At 47.0% G+C, this 18,442-nt stretch overlaps 1 protein-coding gene across 2 annotated transcripts in view; it reads right to left on the bottom strand.

Moving 5' to 3' along the window:
- The window catches only part of PPIP5K2 (diphosphoinositol pentakisphosphate kinase 2), a 1,583,220-nt gene that overhangs the window by 614,561 nt on the left and 950,217 nt on the right, over window positions 1-18,442 (bottom strand). For both annotated transcript variants that reach the window (XM_085632565.1, XM_085632566.1), the window contains exons 22-23: window positions 16,942-17,049; window positions 15,259-15,375 (exon numbers count right to left, since the gene is read on the bottom strand). In XM_085632565.1, the coding sequence (XP_085488691.1) occupies window positions 15,259-15,375; window positions 16,942-17,049 (225 nt within the window). The remainder of the gene's footprint in view (window positions 1-15,258; window positions 15,376-16,941; window positions 17,050-18,442) is intronic.

Raw genomic sequence — 18,442 nt, 5'->3', positions numbered from 1 at the left:
GCCATTGCCAGTCCAGGGCATCTGTAGCGGCCTCATTTGCAATCGGCAAAATTAGATGAGAGGGATACAAGAGGAAATCATGCCTAGGAGACACTTGAATTGACGTACTATAATGCATTTCCTGGGTCGATTTCGAAGTGCTAAATGTTTCAATTTGCAGAATCTCTCCTGGGAAGAAAACACTTTCACTTTTCTTTTTATTTGTGTAGTATTGCTCCTAAAATCTGTATCTTAGTTTGCAGAGTGGATGAAGATTTCTTTGTCCTGACTGTGGGGCCAAAACTGCTGAACAGGTGGAGACAATAAATCATCGGTTGAATCTGTGACTGAATTTCGTGTTGGAGATTTTATCAGGGAGTCCTCCATATTAGGGAGCACCTGAGGACCTGGTTTCCTTAGATGCGTTGCAACTGAGGACAGGCATTTAGTAAATATTCTTAGGGCTGACTTCAGCCCGAATGATAACCGATGGACAAGTTACTTATATTCTATAACTCCTTATCTGGTAGAGACATGATCTAGCAGCAGATTCCTTACCATTGAACTTCCAGGTGTCAGCCTCAATCCGGAAGATTTCCGATAGCAGTAACCCTGCGCACCGTTCGTCGGCGTCATGACGTCCGCGCCGTCAATATAACCACCACTCTGATTCGCTGAAATAAGTACTTTTCACGACTTTCCACGCCAGAAGCGTGAAGACATGAAGTGACTGACCATGGTGTGTTAAAAAAAGTAGCTAGGGCCCTGACACTAAAACCAGTTCCGCAGTGCGGGGAGGATTGGTGCGTTGGTAAGGAATCTGTGGCTAGATCATGTCTCTACCAGATAAGGCATTCTGGAAGGTAAGTAACTTGTCCATCTGATAGAGACATCTAGCCTCAGATTCCTTACCTTTGAACAGATACCCAAGCAATTCCTTCCCCAGAGGTGGGACTGCGGAAAAGCGTTCAACCGGAAAATCTTGCAAGACAGAGTGGCCAAACAGGCCCTCCCTGAAAATCCAGGCAAAAGTGTCTGGCGAACGTGTGCAGAGATGCCCATGTGGCCGATCAGCAATTGGGACACCGCGCTTGAGCGCCATGGTGGCTGCATTCGCCCTAATAGAATGGGCCCTAAGGCCTTCAGGAGGTTGTTTCTTCGTTCAGGTGTAACATATCTTGATAAAGAGGATAACCCAATGTGATATGGTCCTCTTTTGGACAGCAAGCCCCTTTGTTGCTCTCACGTACCCTATAAAGAGTTGGTCATCCACCTGGAACTCTTTGGTGTGATCAAGGTAGAACGATAACACTCTTTTTGGGTCCAGACGGTGGAGAAGCTCCTCTTCCTTAGAAGGATGCAGAGATGCATAGACAGTGGGCAGAGCAACAGACTGTCGCAGATGGAAGGGTGTTACCAGCTTAGGCAGAAAAGATGCCCTAGACCAGAGGATCACTTTGTCCGGAAAGATGGTCAGGTAAAGATAGCTGCGATGACAGCACCTGCAGTTCGTTCACCATCCTGGCAGAGGTGATTGCCACCAAAAAGCTGCTTTGATAGTGAGCAGTCATAGAGGGCAGTTGTGCAGCGGCTCAAAAGGTGTGCACATCAAAAAGTAACGAACCAAGTTAAGGTCCCACTGTGGCATAATAAAATGGGAAGGGGGAAAGAAATGGGTTTAGCCCATCAAAAATCTCTGAACAAGAAGGGATTTAAAAAGTGAAGGCTGATCTGGCAGCCAAAGAAAGGCCCTTCAGAGTGCCCAGAGCAGAGCGCTGCTGGGCCAAGGAAAGAATACACAGGAGAAAATCTGACAGAGAGGCAGATAAGGGGCCAATAGACTTTTCTGTTCGATATTTACAAAATGTGTTCCATCGGCAGACGTACACCGACTTCTTGGAGGGACGCCTGGCTGCCAGGATAACTTCACAGACAGAGGTTAAAAGTGGGCAAATATCGCCGCTCCATCTCCACACAAGGAGGCGGTGAGTAGACAGGCTCGGGTGGAGAACCCTCCCCTGCTGCTGCGATAGAAGATCCTCCAGATGGGGCACCCTGATCGGAGGATTGATGCTCATTGCCAGAAGCTTGGGATACCATACTCTCTGTGCCCAGTCCAGAGCCACAAGAATGACTTGTGCTTGGTCGCTCTTGAACTTCTTGACCACTCTGGACAGGAGTGGTATGGGCGGAAAGGCATACAAGAGGCCTAAGCTCTACTTAAGACAATAAGGGTCGCTGAGTGAGGGCTGCCTTGGAAACCCCAACTCACAAAACTGCTGACATTGCGTGTTCTCATCGGAGGTGAACAGATCTAACCAAGGCTCTCCCCACTGCTGAAAGAGTCTGGATGGAGACGCCACTCGTGATCCGCAAGGCATAGTCAGCTGAGTTTGTCCGCTCTGGGGTTCAGAGAACCGGCCAGATGTTGAACCACCAGGGAAATGCCCTGTTGTTCCAGCCAGGTCCAGAGATGCCGGGCCTTTTGACAGAGGGTCCACGACCCCACACCGCTTTGTTTGTTGCAGTACCACATGGCGGTAGTGTTGTCCGTGAACACCTGAACTAGCATCCCCTTGATGGAGGTAAAAAGGTTTTCAGTGCCAATCAGATCGCCCGAAGCTCCAACAGGTTGATGGAGAACCTGGCTTCTGCCGGAGAACTGAGTCCTCTGATCTCCACCTCCCCCAGATGGCTGCCCCAGTCTTCCGGGTCCAGGGAAGACAGGACCTGAGCAAGGATGAGCATCCTTCTTAAGGAGTAGTTGAGGGCTCTGAGGTCAAGGATAGGACGAAGGCCTCAGTCCATCTTTGGAACCAGAAAATAGCGGCAATAACAACCATAGCCTATTTCTGTCCCAGGAACCCTCTCTATAGCTCCCTTGGCCAAGAGAGCCTTGACTTCCTCGCGGAGTAGGGCAAGGTGATTCTCAGTCAGACGATTGTAAGCAGGAGCCATGGATTGGTGGAGGGCGCTAGTCTTGAAGGGGAGGGAGTAGCCCCTTTAGACTATTTGCAACACCCATCTCTTCGAAGTAATGTCCCATCAGTGGTGGAGGTGATGGTGTATCCTGCCACCAACTGGACGTGTATGATCTGGGAGGGGATCGGACTAGGAAGGTTTTGCGGTGTAGGAGGGTATTGTGGCTTGACTTGACTTCCAGCCGCCTGAACCTCGAGATCGGGGTGAACCGCGTTCACGGCCCCGCAGAGACTGCTGATATTGCAGGACTCTCTGGCTGGAGTAGGGTTGGATCAGTTGGAAGCCCCTTCCATGAAAGGAGTGAAAAGCAGACACAGGCTGGGATGTTTTGGTGAGGCCCAAGGACTTGGCCGTGGCCCGTGAGTCCTTAAAACACTCAAGCGCTGCATCTGCTTTGTCTCCAAAGAGACAGGAGCCATCAAAGGGCATGTCCATAAGATTGGCCTCGACTTCCCTTGAAAATCCAGACGCCTTCAGCCAGGGTTGGCACCGTATGGCCACTGTTGAAGAAGTCGCTCGGCTTAGCGAGTCTGTTGTGTCCAAGCCACAGTGGATGGCGAACTGCGCTGCATCCCTCCAGTCTGAAATAGCTTGGGAGGGCAGAATCTGGTCCTCCTACGAGACTCTAGACAGCATCTATGCAACCGTATCTCATATCGAATGGGATTAACGGCCCAAAAGGCATGCGGTGTTCACTGACCACAATGCTAGACTGGCAGAAGAGAAAATTTCTTTCCGAAGCTTTCCACTCTTTTGGATTCCATGTCCAGGGGTGCGGAAGGGAACACACCACGTGAAGTGGAAGCTTGAACCACCAGGCTTTGTGGGGTGGGAAGGGTGGTGAGGAAAGCTGGGTCATCTGGTGCAGTGCAATGGCGGTGGGCAATCGTTCTGTTCACAGAAGCCCCTATGCTGGTCTTGGACCAGGTGTCCAGAAGAACGTCTGTTAAGGCCTCGTTGAAAGGCAGCAAGGGTTCGGAGGTGGAGATACCAGGCTGCAGGACCTCGGTCAAGACGTTAGTCTTGACTGCCACCGTAGAAAGCAGCAGGTCCAAGACCTCCGCTTACCTACGCACCAGCATTGCAAATAACGCCCCCTTCTCCATAGCCAGGTTAGGAGGAGACAGCATGCCAGAACTGGGTGAGGTGTCCAGGTCGAGGGCATCACCCAGTTCTTCATAACAGTCCAGATCCTGAGGTTGCGGGAAATCCAAGGAATCCTGCTGCCCCTCCCAATGCTCATCTGCTCCTAACCCTTCAGAAGAGGGCAGGTTGAACAGCATGAAGCCATACGGCTCCACTGGCGCTGGTCTCGGTGGACGCCCGACCGGCTCAGTGTTCGGAATGACGATTGTGGAGGCGGCGCCGGCAACGCCAAGTACCTAGACGCTGGATGCGGTGCCAGGAAAGGTCACTGAGGGACTACCAGTGCCGGACCCGGGAACAGGTCCAGCAGGAGGCCGTGACACCGGAGCGGAAGGCGCGGAACCTACGGAGTCTCCTTCCGGCAGGGTCAGGCCGCCCAAATATGGCACACATAGCATCATAACATTTTTGATTTTACACTGGTGGAAATTCTCCCGCGTACTAGGCGTTGACACTTTGAAGGTTGGGGTTTAAGGTACCTGTAGTTTGTCTTGTATAGAGGTAATCAAAAAAATCACTTTCTGAGGAGATATGAGCAAAGTCCCTTTCACATATGATGTGTTGTAGAAATATGAAGGATGCAGCCTCTCAGGGTGAGGGCTGAAGCCTGATTATCTTTGAATGGCTAAAGTTTGGTTCTTTTGAAAATGATGTGAATAGGTTACTAAACAGCTGTGGTTGCAGATTATGAGCTAAGTTTAACATGTTTTGGCTATTGTAATGAAACTGTGGGACTCCCAGCACGAAGATTGGGATGATTCAAGCATCAAGGAAAGAATCAATACTGCAGAGTAAGTGGTTTCTGGAAATAGTATTTTTAAAATTTTCTTATGGAGGACAATTAATCTGGAAACCCTTTATGCTGGGTCTTATGGCATGGAAGAGACTGATCTGAAATAAATAAAGGATAAAATGTCCATCATTCATTAAAAACGAAGGTAAGAGCTTGTCAAGTTTTGCTTTGATCACAATAGTGATCAAATCTCCAATCCATAATTGCTCCATTGCATCAAAAAACTATTAATATGAAACGCGTTACTTACCTGTAACAGCAGTTATCCAGTATTGGTGTCTTTCATAGATTCACATGCCTGAATCATTCCCCGTCGTCGGGACGGGAGCCTCCGGTACATAAAAAAGTAATGTCCTATAGACATACATAGAGAAAAATAGGCCTAAGGGCTTCTCCTTAGTGGCCTATCCTTGTCCTTATGTAAAAAGGACCAAACTCTCAGAGCCAGCCAATCAGCCATCACCTCCCTCTAGAACCTTCCTGGCAGGAGCCTCAGTCCCTCAGATTTTCGTACGCACTAAACTAGGTAGGCGTAATAAAGTTAGAGAGAGACGCGAGTCCTTCCAGGGGAGGCGGGAGGGTTGCATGTGAATCTATGAAAGACACCAATACTGGATAACTGCTGTTACAGGTAAGTAACGCGTTTCTTATCCAGTATTAGGGGTGTCTTTCATAGATTCACATGCCTGAATCAGAGTAGTGAGCAATACATCATGCACATTTCCGATGTAATCATGCCATATAGTCATTTTAGATAATACACATATTACCATGCAAGCTTGAAACATTGGCATACATCAATACATTATATCAGCAAGAGATGTGCATACCAGGATGGCGGGATGTTGGAAGGCTCACCTCACTGGAATAGATGGCGAAGCACCGCCTGGCCCACTGCCGCATCCTTCATAAGTTCAGCATCCAGGCAGTAGTGTCTGGAGAAGGTGTGCGGTGACTTCCACGTCGCCGCTCTACATATGTCCAAAATCGGCACTCCAGCGAACAGCGCTGCTGATGTGGACATCGCTCTGGTGGAATGCGCTTCCACCCTGGCTCTCAAAGGCCGTCCGGCCCCGTCATGGCAGAATGCTATTGCTGAGGAGATCCACCGAGAGATGCTCTGTTTCGTTAGAGACATACCCATCCTTGGCCTACTGTAGGCCACAAATAGCTGTGATGACTTCCTGAAGCACTTTGTTTTGTCTATGTAAAACTTTAGACACCTTTTGAGGTCCAAAGAGTGGAGCGTCCTTTCTGCTGCGGTGGTAGGGTTTGCAAAGAAGGAACGTAGAACCACCGGTTCATTGAGGTGAAAGTCTGAAGGCACTTTCGGTATGAACTTGGGAGTTGTCCTCAGCACCACCCTGTCCTGTTTGAACTGCATGAAGGGTTCCTGAATGGAGAGAGCCTGTAGCTCGCTGACTCTCCTGGCAGACGTTAGAGCGAGCAGCAGAGCCGTTTTCCATGAGATGTACTTGATGGAAGCTCGATGAATGGGCTCAAAAGGGTGCTTCATGAGTTGGTTAAGGACCAAATTGAGGTGCCACGTCGGTGGGACCCGTCTAGGTCTTGGGAAGGACCTATATAGTCCCTTTAGGAACTGCTTGATAAGCCTACTGGACCAGAGAGACGGTCCTTTGTAAGTCCTGGTGAAACGTGAAATGGCCGCCAGATGCACCTTTATGGATGCGTGCGCCAATCCTGACTGTGCCAAGTGTAGTAGATATGGCAATATCTGTTCGGGTGTGATATGGAGTGGTCTCAGGCCTTTCTCTAAACACCATGCGCAGAATCGTTTCCATTTGATAGAGTAGGTTTTGTTGGTACTGTCCGCTCTCGCTTTTGCCAGCACGTCCCTGCATTCCTGCGGGATGTTTAAATGACAGAACTCTCTGTGCTCAGGAGCCAGGCCGATAACCCGAGCGATTGCAGGTTCGGGTATTGCACTTGCCCGTTGGACATTGCCAGCAGGTTCGGGTGCTGCCTCAGACGAATCGGTGTCCTGATGGAGAGGCGATGAAGATCCGAGAACCAGTGCTGCCTCGGCCAGAACGGGGCAATTAGGATCAGGGTACAGGGCTCCGCCTTCATCTTCCTGAGGACCCTGGAAATCATCGGAAACGGCGGAAAAGCGTACGCAAATACACTGAACCAACCTATGGAAAAGGCATTTCCGAGTGACCATGGTTGGGGATGCCAGCTTGCGTAGTTTGGGCATTTGGCGTTCTCCTTGGTGGCAAACAGGTCGATTCCTGGGACTCCCCATTCTGAGAATATGTGAGCCAGCGTATTCTCGTCGAGCTCCCATTCGTGGGAGAGGGATTTCTGTCTGCTTAGGGCGTCTGCAATGGTGTTGTCCTTGCCCGGGACATAGTCCGCCCTGAGAGTGATCCCATGGAGTACAAGCCAGTTCCAGATCTTTTGCGATTCGCGTGATAGAGTGAGCGAACGCGTTCCTCCCTGTTTGTTGAGATAGTGCATTGTCGTGGTGTTGTCCATTCTGACGAGCACCTGGGAGTTCTGGATGCGTGGTAAAAAGGCTTGCAGCGCCAGATACACAGCCCTCAATTCCAGAAGATTGATATGGAGATGCTTCCCCTGATCTGTCCATTTGCCGCTTACTTGGAGGTCCTGTAGGACGGCTCCCCAGCCTTCCAGGGATGCATCGGTGGTGATCACCAGCGGTGCTGCTGGAAGCAGGAATGGCAGTCCTATAGACAAATTCCTGTGATCTCTCCACCATTCCAGGCTCTTGGATATTTGCGGTGTTATCCTCACAATGTCTTCGAACGAACCTGTACTCTGAGTCCATTGGTTCGGGAGGGCTTCTTGCAATGGACGCATCCGAAGTCTGCAGTAAGGGATGAGGAGTATACAAGAAGACATCATTCCTAGGAGTGATTTGTAGGTTCGAACTCTTAGGGACTTCCTTGATGCCACAGCCGTGGCCAGAGATATTATCTTGTTTTTCCTTTCCTCGGAAGGAAATGCCCTTGCGCATTCCGTGTTCAAGGTCGCCCCGAGGAAGGTGATGCTTCTTGTTGGGGACATATAGGATTTCTCGTGATTGAGAGTCAATCCTAGATGTTGAAAAAGATTGGTGCAGGCGTTGGAGGATTCGGTCGCGCCTGCAGCTGAAGGTGCCTTTACCAGCCAGTCGTCGAGGTAGGGGAAGACTTGGTGACCCATTTGACGCAGGAAAGCTGCCACAGGTGAAAGGCACTTGGTGAAAATCCGCGCAGCGGATTTGAGGCCAAACGGTAGGACCTTGAATTGGTAGTGCTGTCCTGCCACCTCGAAACGTAGAAACTTTCTGTGCCCCCTGAGTATCGGGATGTGATTGTAGGCATCCTGAAGATCCAAAGATGTCATGAAATCTCCTTTTTCTAGAATGCCTAGTATTTCTTGGATCGTCACTATCCTGAACGACTGACTCTTCAGGAAAGAGTTGAGTGCCCTGAGGTCTAGAATGGGCCTCCACTTCTTCTCCTTCTTGCGTATAAGAAAGAAGCGAGAATAGAATCCTTTCTCCCTTTGAGACGATGGAACTCGCTCGATCGCTCCTTTCTTCAACATCGCAGATATTTCTCGGAGTAGCAGTCGCAGATGTTTGTGTGGAAACCTGCGGGGAGGGGTTGCAGGTGGGATGGTGGTGAATTCCAGGGAATGGCCGAATCTTATCAATTGAAGTACCCAGCGATCTGTGGTGATGAGATGCCAATTTTCTAGGAAATGGGTACATTTTCCTCCAATCTTTGATGAGGGAAATAGTCGCTGGACTGGCTGGAGTAACTGGTCACCGGCGTCCGCCGGTGCCCCTCTTCTGGTTTTTACCCCTGAAGTTTGATCTCCCATAAGAAGTCCGACGACCTTGTTGTTGCTTCTGTTGGTACTGGGATTTATTCTGGTAGGAATACGAGGACCTATTCTGATAGGATCCCCTCTAGGAGGACTGGCCTCTGGATTTGTTGCCTCGAAAGGACTGATTCCTTGTCTGCAAAGTACCAGGCGCTCTAGCCGTATCAGTGTCTTTCTTGATTGCTTGGAGCGCCTCGTCAATCTTATCCCCGAAAAGGTGTTGGCCGTCGAAGGGCATGTCCAGCACTTTCGTCTGCACTTCCTGCCTGAACGATGTTGCCTTAAGCCATCCCTGACGGCGCAGGACTGCAGCCCCAGCCAGTTGACGAAAGCCTGTCATGGCCACATCTATGGCACAATCAATGATCTCGGCTGCCGAGGTTTGGCCCTCAGTAAGTAGTGCCTTGACCTCCTCCTGAACTGCGCTTGGCAGCTCCGCTATATATGTGGCTATATCTTCCCAAAGCTGGCGGTTATAACGCCCTAACAGGGCTATGGAGTTGGCCACCTTGATGGTCATTGCCGATGTCGTAGAAAACCTTTTACCGATCGTGTCCAACTTCCTGCCTTCCTTGTCTGGTGGGGCTGACAGAGGAGAGGAAGGGTTGCGAGAATTCTTCTGGGCCGCCTGGGTTACGACCGAATCCGGTTTCGGGTGCTCATTAAGGCAAGCTGCCGCCGTGGTTGAAGCCTTGTACTTTTCATCCAGGCGTGGAACAACCGCAGGTACAGAGGCCGGCGTCAGCATCAGTTTCTTTCCCTGGTCCCAGAGAAAGTCAATAATTGGGATCGACTTCGTTGTCTTCTTTGTCTGCTCCTTGAAGTCATGTAAGAAGCACTCAGTCTCAGTCGATTCCATCACCATATGAAACCGCGTCGCTGCTCTTTCCACTATCCTATGGAAACCGCCAATATCCACTGGCGGTGAATCTGCTTGGCGCGGTTGCGGTGAAGCTGGGGAGGATGCCACATACTCTTCCTCCTCATCGTGATCCGTCTGGTCTTCCTGGACTTCCCCCTCTTCCGTTTCTTCAGCCTCCTCATCTGATGACTCTATCACCTGAGGTGGCACTATGTCCTGGCGGACCTGAGTAGATGGCCGTATCTGTTTTGGGGCTGTCGTTGGTGGATTTGTAGTAGGCGTCGGGCCCCCTGTCTCAAGTGCCGGTGATTCCGGGAAACGTTGTTTGTAGTCCCGGATAAGGTATTTGAGGTCATTGACAATTGACAGGGGAAGGCATACCATCGGGGTGACCTCCGTGCGAACCTGATCCCGGAAAGGGTGTTCCAGGCAGCTTATCTCCTCCTGTTCTTCGTCCGTGCTCTGACATTTGACGTGCAGGGGAAGTAGCCTGATCCAGGAGTTCTTCTTCAGACTCCTCACTCTGAAGAATCTCCATAGGCAAATGAGTTTGCACCTTACTTGGAGACGTTGTTTCTGGTGTAATCTGTTTCCTAGTCAGTTTGCCAGATCCAGAACCCTGTGCAGGATGCCCTGCCGTCGTCCGTGTTGTTGTCGACGGTGGTAGGGTCATAGAAGACGTTTCTACGAGTTTGGATTTCTTCCATGGCTCAGTAATACCTATGGTCGACAACGATTCCTCCGTCGACGATACCCTCGTCGACGGCATGGCCTTCGTCGACGGTGTCCCCGTCGACGATGTTTTCCTCGTCGACGATGCGCTAGTCGACGATTCATTTGTCGTCGATGCCTCCCCGTCGACGGGGGGCTCCTCATCGACTATGTCGTCGTCGACGACGGCTTTAGCAGTATAACAGATGAAATAGGTGTACCTGCTGACGACGATGAAGGAGTGGTCGTCGTCGACGAGAAGACTGACAACGCTGTCGTCGTTGACACAGTTGTCGTCGCTGTGGAGACATAACCTGGCGCCCCAACTCTTTTTTGCGCTGAGGAGGTTGTCGCAATTTTGCTGGCCGACTGGGTAGGCTTCTTAAAAGTCTGAGAATCCTTGTCAGACACTGAAGATTTTGAAGATCTTGCCTCTGAAGACTTCTTGTGAGCCTTCATAGGAGGAGTGTCTGAGGGGCCAGGAGACGTCACTCTCGGCCTCTTCAGGGAGACTTCAGAGGTCCTTGAAAAGCTTCCCTCTGAGGATACCACACTCTCCCTGTCCTTAAGCCTGTCCAGCCAGATGAGCAGACGACCTTCTCTGTCCCTCAAGGTCTTGTGAGGGAAAGACCTACATATTTTACAGTCCTTAGGTACGTGGTCAGGATAAAGGCAATATAGGCAGAGGTCATGCTTGTCGTCCACATGTAGCCTCTTCTTCCCACATGAAGAGCAGGCCCTGAAAAGGGCTTTCTTCTGGGATTCAGACATGCCAGAATTTAGAAGAAATAAATCACTCACTGCAGTGATAAGTGGCCTGAAGCAATCTCTGTTCAAGTCCTTTAAGAAATAAGTCACTTTTAAAAGTGAACAAGTTGGTTTTAAAGAAATCCTGAGGAGAACTCAGGCTGGAGACTCCCTGGCACAACGTGCGGTAGAAAATCTGAGGGACTGAGGCTCCTGCCAGGAAGGTTCTAGAGGGAGGTGATGGCTGATTGGCTGGCTCTGAGAGTTTGGTCCTTTTTACATAAGGACAAGGATAGGCCACTAAGGAGAAGCCCTTAGGCCTATTTTTCTCTATGTATGTCTATAGGACATTACTTTTTTATGTACCGGAGGCTCCCGTCCCGACGACGGGGAATGATTCAGGCATGTGAATCTATGAAAGACACCCCTAATACTGGATAAATAAGAGGTTAAATGGAACTTTAAGAATATAGTGAGGACACCTTTGGGGGATCTCTCAGTATTTATCAAACATTGTATATGGTCCTCTGTGCAGATCTGGAGTTAGCCTGAGCCACAAGTTAGTAAAGTTCTTGAAGCCCAGCACAATGAAGCAGAACATGGTAGTAAAATGCTTTATGCACAAGTGGGTAAAGTTCCATATACTTCTCGAAAGAAAAGGCACAATTTGTTTGGATAAAAATAAAGTACAATATCATTTATATTATGCATGTGGGCATATGTATGTAAAAATATATAAGTATATGTATGTAAACACACACCAACAGCAAAATTGCTATGAAGACACCTCAAGTTACCCTTGAGTTCAAACATGAAGAACAAGTTACTTAACTTCTGCAAGGCCTTTTCTAACTGCAGATTTCTCACCTTGTGAATAGCCTAGGAGCCAGACTGTATCCGAAGAATTTTCTTCAGCAATTGCCTCGCATATTGTGCAGCTTCACATTGGATCTGTCACACTCGGAGATGACATGGGCCCTAGATTGTATTCACCTCTGCGCGCTGAGGTCAGTTTTTCTCTAATATCTGCGCCTACCAAATAAGCCTCAGTAATTAAATTGTGCCAGTTTGCAGATCTTGAAGATGGAAGCTCATTAACATGGACTAGGCGAGTCCATTCAACAGAACGGGGAAAAGGGTGGGTTGGCAAGGAATCTGTAGTTAGAGTATCCAACAGAAAGAGTATTACCAAAGGTAAGCAACGTGTTCTCCTGTTGGATAATCCTAACCACTGATGCCTCACCTTGTGAATAAATACCAAAGCAGTACCTCCTCCACCCTCGGTGTTGGTTTGTGGAATGGCTCAGACCAGTGAATCCTATAGGACAGATCGGGGAAAGTGTCCCTTCTGCCAGACCTGGCTGCCCTGCTGCATGAAGGTGTGAAGTGATACCCACATGGTGGCATAGCAGATGTCCAAGACTGGCATGTCACATGTCAGCACAGTGGTTGCTGTCTTTGCTCCTGGCATAATGAGAGCTTAGACCTTCCGGAGGCTGTTTCTTAGTCAATCAATAGCAGATTTTGATGCACAGTACAATCCATCTTGAGCTAGTTTGCCTTTACATAGTCTTTCCTTTCTTGGCCCTAGAGAACCCAACAAAGATCTGATCGTCCACTCGAAGATCTATGGTTTGATCAATGTAAAAACTCAGAGTTCTCTTTGGGTCCAGACGGTGCAGTCTCTTCCTGCTTTGATGGATGTGGTGGGGTTAGGAATACTGGCAGGGTAATTGACTGTCCTATGTGGAAAGGCGTGACAACTTTGGAGAGGAATGCTACTTTAGTCCTGAGCACTAGTATGTCTGGAAAGAAAGACTCAAAAGGAGTGCATATGAGGTAAATGAGAACCAGATTGAGGTCGTACTGAGGCATCACAAATAGCGGTGGTGGGAGTATATGGGTCTGCCCTTTTAGAAAACACATCACATAAGGTGATTTGAATAAAGACAGCTGGTTCGAGCAAATGACATACTATGGAGCGTCTTGCCCACACTTTAAGACATGCTGGAGGTAGACTCTCAGGTCTTCTAGGACAGCTGTCAAAAACTCCACCACCATGTCCCACAATGCATGAGAGTAGCTACTCAGGGTGAAAAACAAGTTTACTGAATGGAGTAGATCCTGCATTTTGCAAGTGTTTCCATGCATTTTGTCACTGCCAGGTGGGGTGGTCAGAACACATTTGTGTTCAACCTGCTTGTAGATACTGGAACTACCAGGCTTTCTGGTGTGGGGTGTTGGATGACAAAGGCAGGATCTTCTGGTGCAGGTATGCATCTCCTTGCTATTTGGTGGTCTACTGGCAAGCAAGAATCTGGTTTTGCACAGGTGCCCATCAGTAATTAATTCAGGGTCTCATTAAATGGCAGGAGAGGCTTCTTTGTTGTATGGCTGTAGGATATCTGGAAGGACATTGGTTTTGACCTCAGAGTGGGAAACTGTAAATAAAGGACATCTGCTGCCCTACTACGCACCATCACAAAGGAGACAGACTCTGCAGTGGCTGGGCATGAGTAGGGGGATCACAGGCAAGTGTGAGCGGAGGCATCTAGCCCACTGGCATCTTGTAGGGCCAGAAAGAGGTTTTCATCATAAACATGACTGTTGTCTTCATCAAGGTCAGTCAAGACATAATGAGCGCAGTAGGTTAATGTGTGCAAATGGTCTGGACTTTGGTGGAAGTTGCAACAGACTGACTTCAGAGTCAAGAACCATCAACTTCCCTCTAGCCGCAACAGCACGGACACACAGAGTTCCGGCATTGGTCTTTTCACCCTATTGGGCATTAGTTGTGGCACCGATCCAAGAGGCGTGACGAACCCCGAAGCAGATCGAGGGGCCCAGTCTATGTCTGACACATATCTGCCGACAGTCAATAGACTGGAGGCCCCCTCAGATTTTTAGGGCCTGTACATACTCCAGAGGGATCGTCTAGGGCACCAAATAGCTGCAACATTGCAACCCGGAAATCTTTGCTCTGATTGGAACTCGAACTGCATCGGAACGAGGGCTAAAACAGATTCTGAAGACAGACACTGGGTTTGCGTCCTGGAAGTACAAGGAGCGTCGTGCGATTCTGCTTAGTGGGAGTAGCGGAACAAAGGTGAACCTTTCTTGGGTTTCTTGTACTGCTTCTTCTTTGATTTACCGGATGACTAGCACAAACTAGATAAATCACGGGATCGACCTTGGAAATGAATGCGTCAGTGTCCTCGATTCAGAGCATGGCAAGACCTTACTAACTTTTTGTTGAAGTTCAGCAATGTATAGCTTGGCTTAGCGATCCCTTAATGATTTATCTTCGTGCACTTCTCGCGTAACTGTGTGAGGAGCCCTGACACCAGAGAGAGACCTTGTAATGGTCCATTACCAGGATCTATTTGTGGCAAGACTTACAAGGCATTAACCCTGTCCTTTAAAGAAGGGACATATCCCTTGCACACTAGGAAAAGGTTTGAAGAAAAATGTCTAGCAAGCCTAACAGTATTTGTGGGAGCCAGCCCCAGATTTGCATTGGAAGATGCAGAGACAAAGGAATTGACACTGGTACATAGAGATGACAACTACGAAGGGACCCCAACTTTTGACAAGGAGCGCACAACACCGCCTACCAATGCACAAGGTAATTGCTGAAGCGAAATCTCCGGACCTAGTCTGGCACCAGGGGTTTTCACAAGGTGAGGGATCTGCGGTTAGAATTATCAGAAATGCCCAGTTTCTGAACTTGGTGAAATGAAGACGCTAACATAGTAGTAATCTAAAAAGAAAGGCAGTATGCAAGAGAGAATATGTAATTTAAATAAAAGCTCTTGTAGTATAATTTTATATAAGCACAAGGGCATCCTGGAAAGATTAAGGTTTAGCCATTATAGTTATACCTTAGCTATAACTATAGCATGTATTAAATTGCATCTAGGTCATTAGCAAACTAGATGGATTTAGAGAATGTAATTGTAGTGATTCCCTATTGTGTCGGCTTGTGCACAAAGTGAAACGCTGCCTGCTCACACTGATGCCTTTCCCTGCAACCAGAATTCCAGAGCACCTTGCTGACACTGGTTTCACAGGCCTCTTAACTCTATAATGAACGTTTCCACTAAAAGGCATGACCATACCTTTAGTCTGCTGATGACCTGAGACTGCCCTAATATAGCTCAAGTGGTAATTACAAAAATACCTCACGTGAAGCTGGCCTATATCCAAAACCAGAAGGCAAATTTTTATCTTCTTCACAACCTTTGGCTCCTGGGCTGAAGTGTAACTCAACATGAAAACGCTCCTCTGAAGAAAGATCCTAAAAATTAAAAGAATAAATTCTTTAATCCTGTGAATTTATGTCATATATTGGTCAAGTCTATCGGAAACGTAGCAAGAGGGAACCAACATTACAAACAATAATGGAGAAGAAACAATTCATAGCTTTTAATTTTGAAGGTATCCATTTATCACTCACACCAGTATTTAAATACAAATGATTTTCAGGTAAAGCCCGTAAAATTAACAAGCAACAAAATAACATGTGCCATTCTCATATGCATAATGCATAAGCTTTTGCTAGGAAGCAACTAATATTTTAGAACCAAAAGAGTATTTTAGCATAAATTGCGTTTCCTTTTTATAAGACCAGAATTATACAAACATATTACAGTATATCAACTTAAATTAGCCAATAATTTGAGACCATTTTCTGAGAAGGGATTTGTTATTCTTTGAAAGAAGATGTAATTTAGCATCTCTAGTCTTTCAAAAACTAAACTGAGAATTTTCTGTACCAACTATTAGAGTAATTGTTACTAATTGTGTGAGCAAGACGTTGATATGAATTCAGACTAAAATAATGTAATATGGGTGGGAGAAGTACAAAAGAAAAATCAACATCCACTTTAACAAAATGCACAGCTAGAGGGAATTTACAATATTTATACTTTTAGGTAATGATTACATTGATAATATTTTTCTGTTTGCAAAATATGCAAATCTAATTTTGTAGAATTTTCGCTGCAGGGTGCAGAGCTTGGCACTGCTGTAAGTGTGAATTCTTTGTGTAGCAGAAAACAGTTTTGTGAGAATCACGATGCATCTGGATCAGCAAACCCCCACTGACCCATTAAATCTTGAATTGGGATTAAAAGCAACCAATGATACCGCTACCCTGAAACCTATACCACATTGAGAAAGACTAGGTAAAATGTATGGCAAAGTTATGCCATGACAATGCAAGTATATTTAAATACTTTCCTAATGCCCCAAATTAGCCATATCTAGATACACCAATTAAGGAATCCGAATTTGTGATAAATGTGAAAATTCACTCTGTGGATAGACTAAAGGCATCCAGAAATGTCAATGACCAGCAAGCTCCGAGGCAGCAAAGCCATGAGGCCAAATAGGAACGTTTACACTGCTAACAGGCAAGATAGTGCAGTAGCTTAATGTTACTGGAAAGCATCGAGCTGTAGGAGAGAGAAGGGAAGAAAGATACTTCAAAAAAGCATTTGAAGGTTTGGAATAAAAATGTACACCTCTGTTTTTTGGACCCGTCGTAGGGTAGGATGTCACATAAAGAATTATAATAAAATAAATAAAGGTTTATTGTATGTTCAGTATTTAATCTTCTGTTGGATTATTTTACAGTCTGAGCAAATTGTGCAAGGAAATGTTTAGGGGTCATTGGTTCATGGTGTGTTCATTGAGGCAATAATGAAAAACTGTAGTTATAATGTACTGAGAGTGCTATGGCAATATCTACCATCAGTTTTCAATGGTAATAAATTAAGCATCTTTATTTACCTCCATTGAATAAATGTTTTAGGACTATTTATTTGCATATTTATGTACAATATATTTTTGATTTAACTACCTTGTTTGGATCCTCATATAGCATAATAACAATCTGAGTCATGTAGTTGAGTTCACTGACAAAGTTTTGATAATCCATTGCACGTTTCCACTGTTCATCCTTGGATTCCTTTAAAAATAAAACAAAATGTGTTACATTCCTGAATGCTGTTTATGGAAAAAGGACACCGGCAAAAGCTTTCAATGCTGCTGTCCTCGGCCTGCAAATGGAACGACTTCTCAGAATAAAACTCCTATTGCAGTCCTTTAAGAGAAGCATCATTGTTTAACAAACATGCAGGAACATTACTCTTACATCATGAAAACCGTTACTAATAAATCAAACTATTCAAGAGGACCAATGAGGAAAACAAAATATGAAAAACCCAACAAGAAAAATAAGATCTGCATGGTTGTATAGGTTTATATGTTATTTTCTTTTGCAGACATGCAACTCACTGGAATCAATCTTAATGTTAGCAACCGTACACAGATTACAACAGTCCCAGTGAGGATAAAGACAAAAAAGTTTTAAATTTGCCCAGGCGGTTGTATGACATTACAACGAATGTCACTGCCACGCCAGTAAGTATATTTAAAGTAAGTAACATAATATGATATATATTATTCCTTTATGAAGAAAAACCCCTCCAAACCCACATTTTCTTAATTTACTCATTACCTTCCTTTACTGATCCCTAAACTCTAAAGTTACCCATAACTGTGGTCAAACCCTTAAAGGTAGCCAATCCGAGAGGGGACAGACAGCCCCCCTCCCCAGGCTGATTTTGGCCCCAGGGAACCCATTCCCTGGTGCCCACCGCATTTTTTTAGGTGAGGAGAATATGTGTCCCCCCTCCTTGCGCCAGTGCGAAGAGGGAAAGCGATATGCCCTGGGGGTGGGCACCCCGGGACATAGCAGGAACCGGCCCTCGAGGATGGGGTCCCTTGGGCTATTAATATCTCCAGGAGGGCTTCCCTTTTTTAATTTTGGCCAGGCACAAGGGAAAGGGTTCTCAGGGCCAAAATCGGCCAGGATTGGGTTGGCCATGAACACTCCCTCCTCCCAGACTTCTGTCAGGCACCAGTGAAGATCCCAGGCTGGCTCATCCGAGAAAACAATGCTGTTGGACTAGTGAGCCGACTGCAGGCAGAGCTTCCACTACAGAGCTCATGGATGCCAACCTACACGGGGAACCTGTAGGATGCACTAAGTTTCAAGGCCAAAAAGCCTCAGATCTATACGTGTCAGAACACAGAAGTGTGCCAAACACATAAGGTTTATAACCTCAATGTCCTAGACTCAATGAGGGGGTGGAAAGGCCCTGGAAGTCACCATGTCCAGGATGGCCCCTATGAAGACAATCATCTCTGTTGGTTGGAGGTGGTATTTTTGATCATTGATGAGTACCTCAGGAAGGAAGAAGAGCAGCAAGGGAGTAGCTTGTAGTTGGTGCACAACACTGAGGAGCACCTGCTTTCGAAAGTCAGTCAACAAAGTACGATAATATGTGTATCCTTGA

Source organism: Triturus cristatus, chromosome 2_1, assembly GCF_964204655.1.
Source record: "Triturus cristatus chromosome 2_1, aTriCri1.1, whole genome shotgun sequence".
Lineage (NCBI taxonomy): Eukaryota > Metazoa > Chordata > Amphibia > Caudata > Salamandridae > Triturus > Triturus cristatus.
The sequence above is the reverse complement of the archived record's forward strand: the minus strand, read 5'-3'. Positions and strand labels throughout refer to the sequence as shown.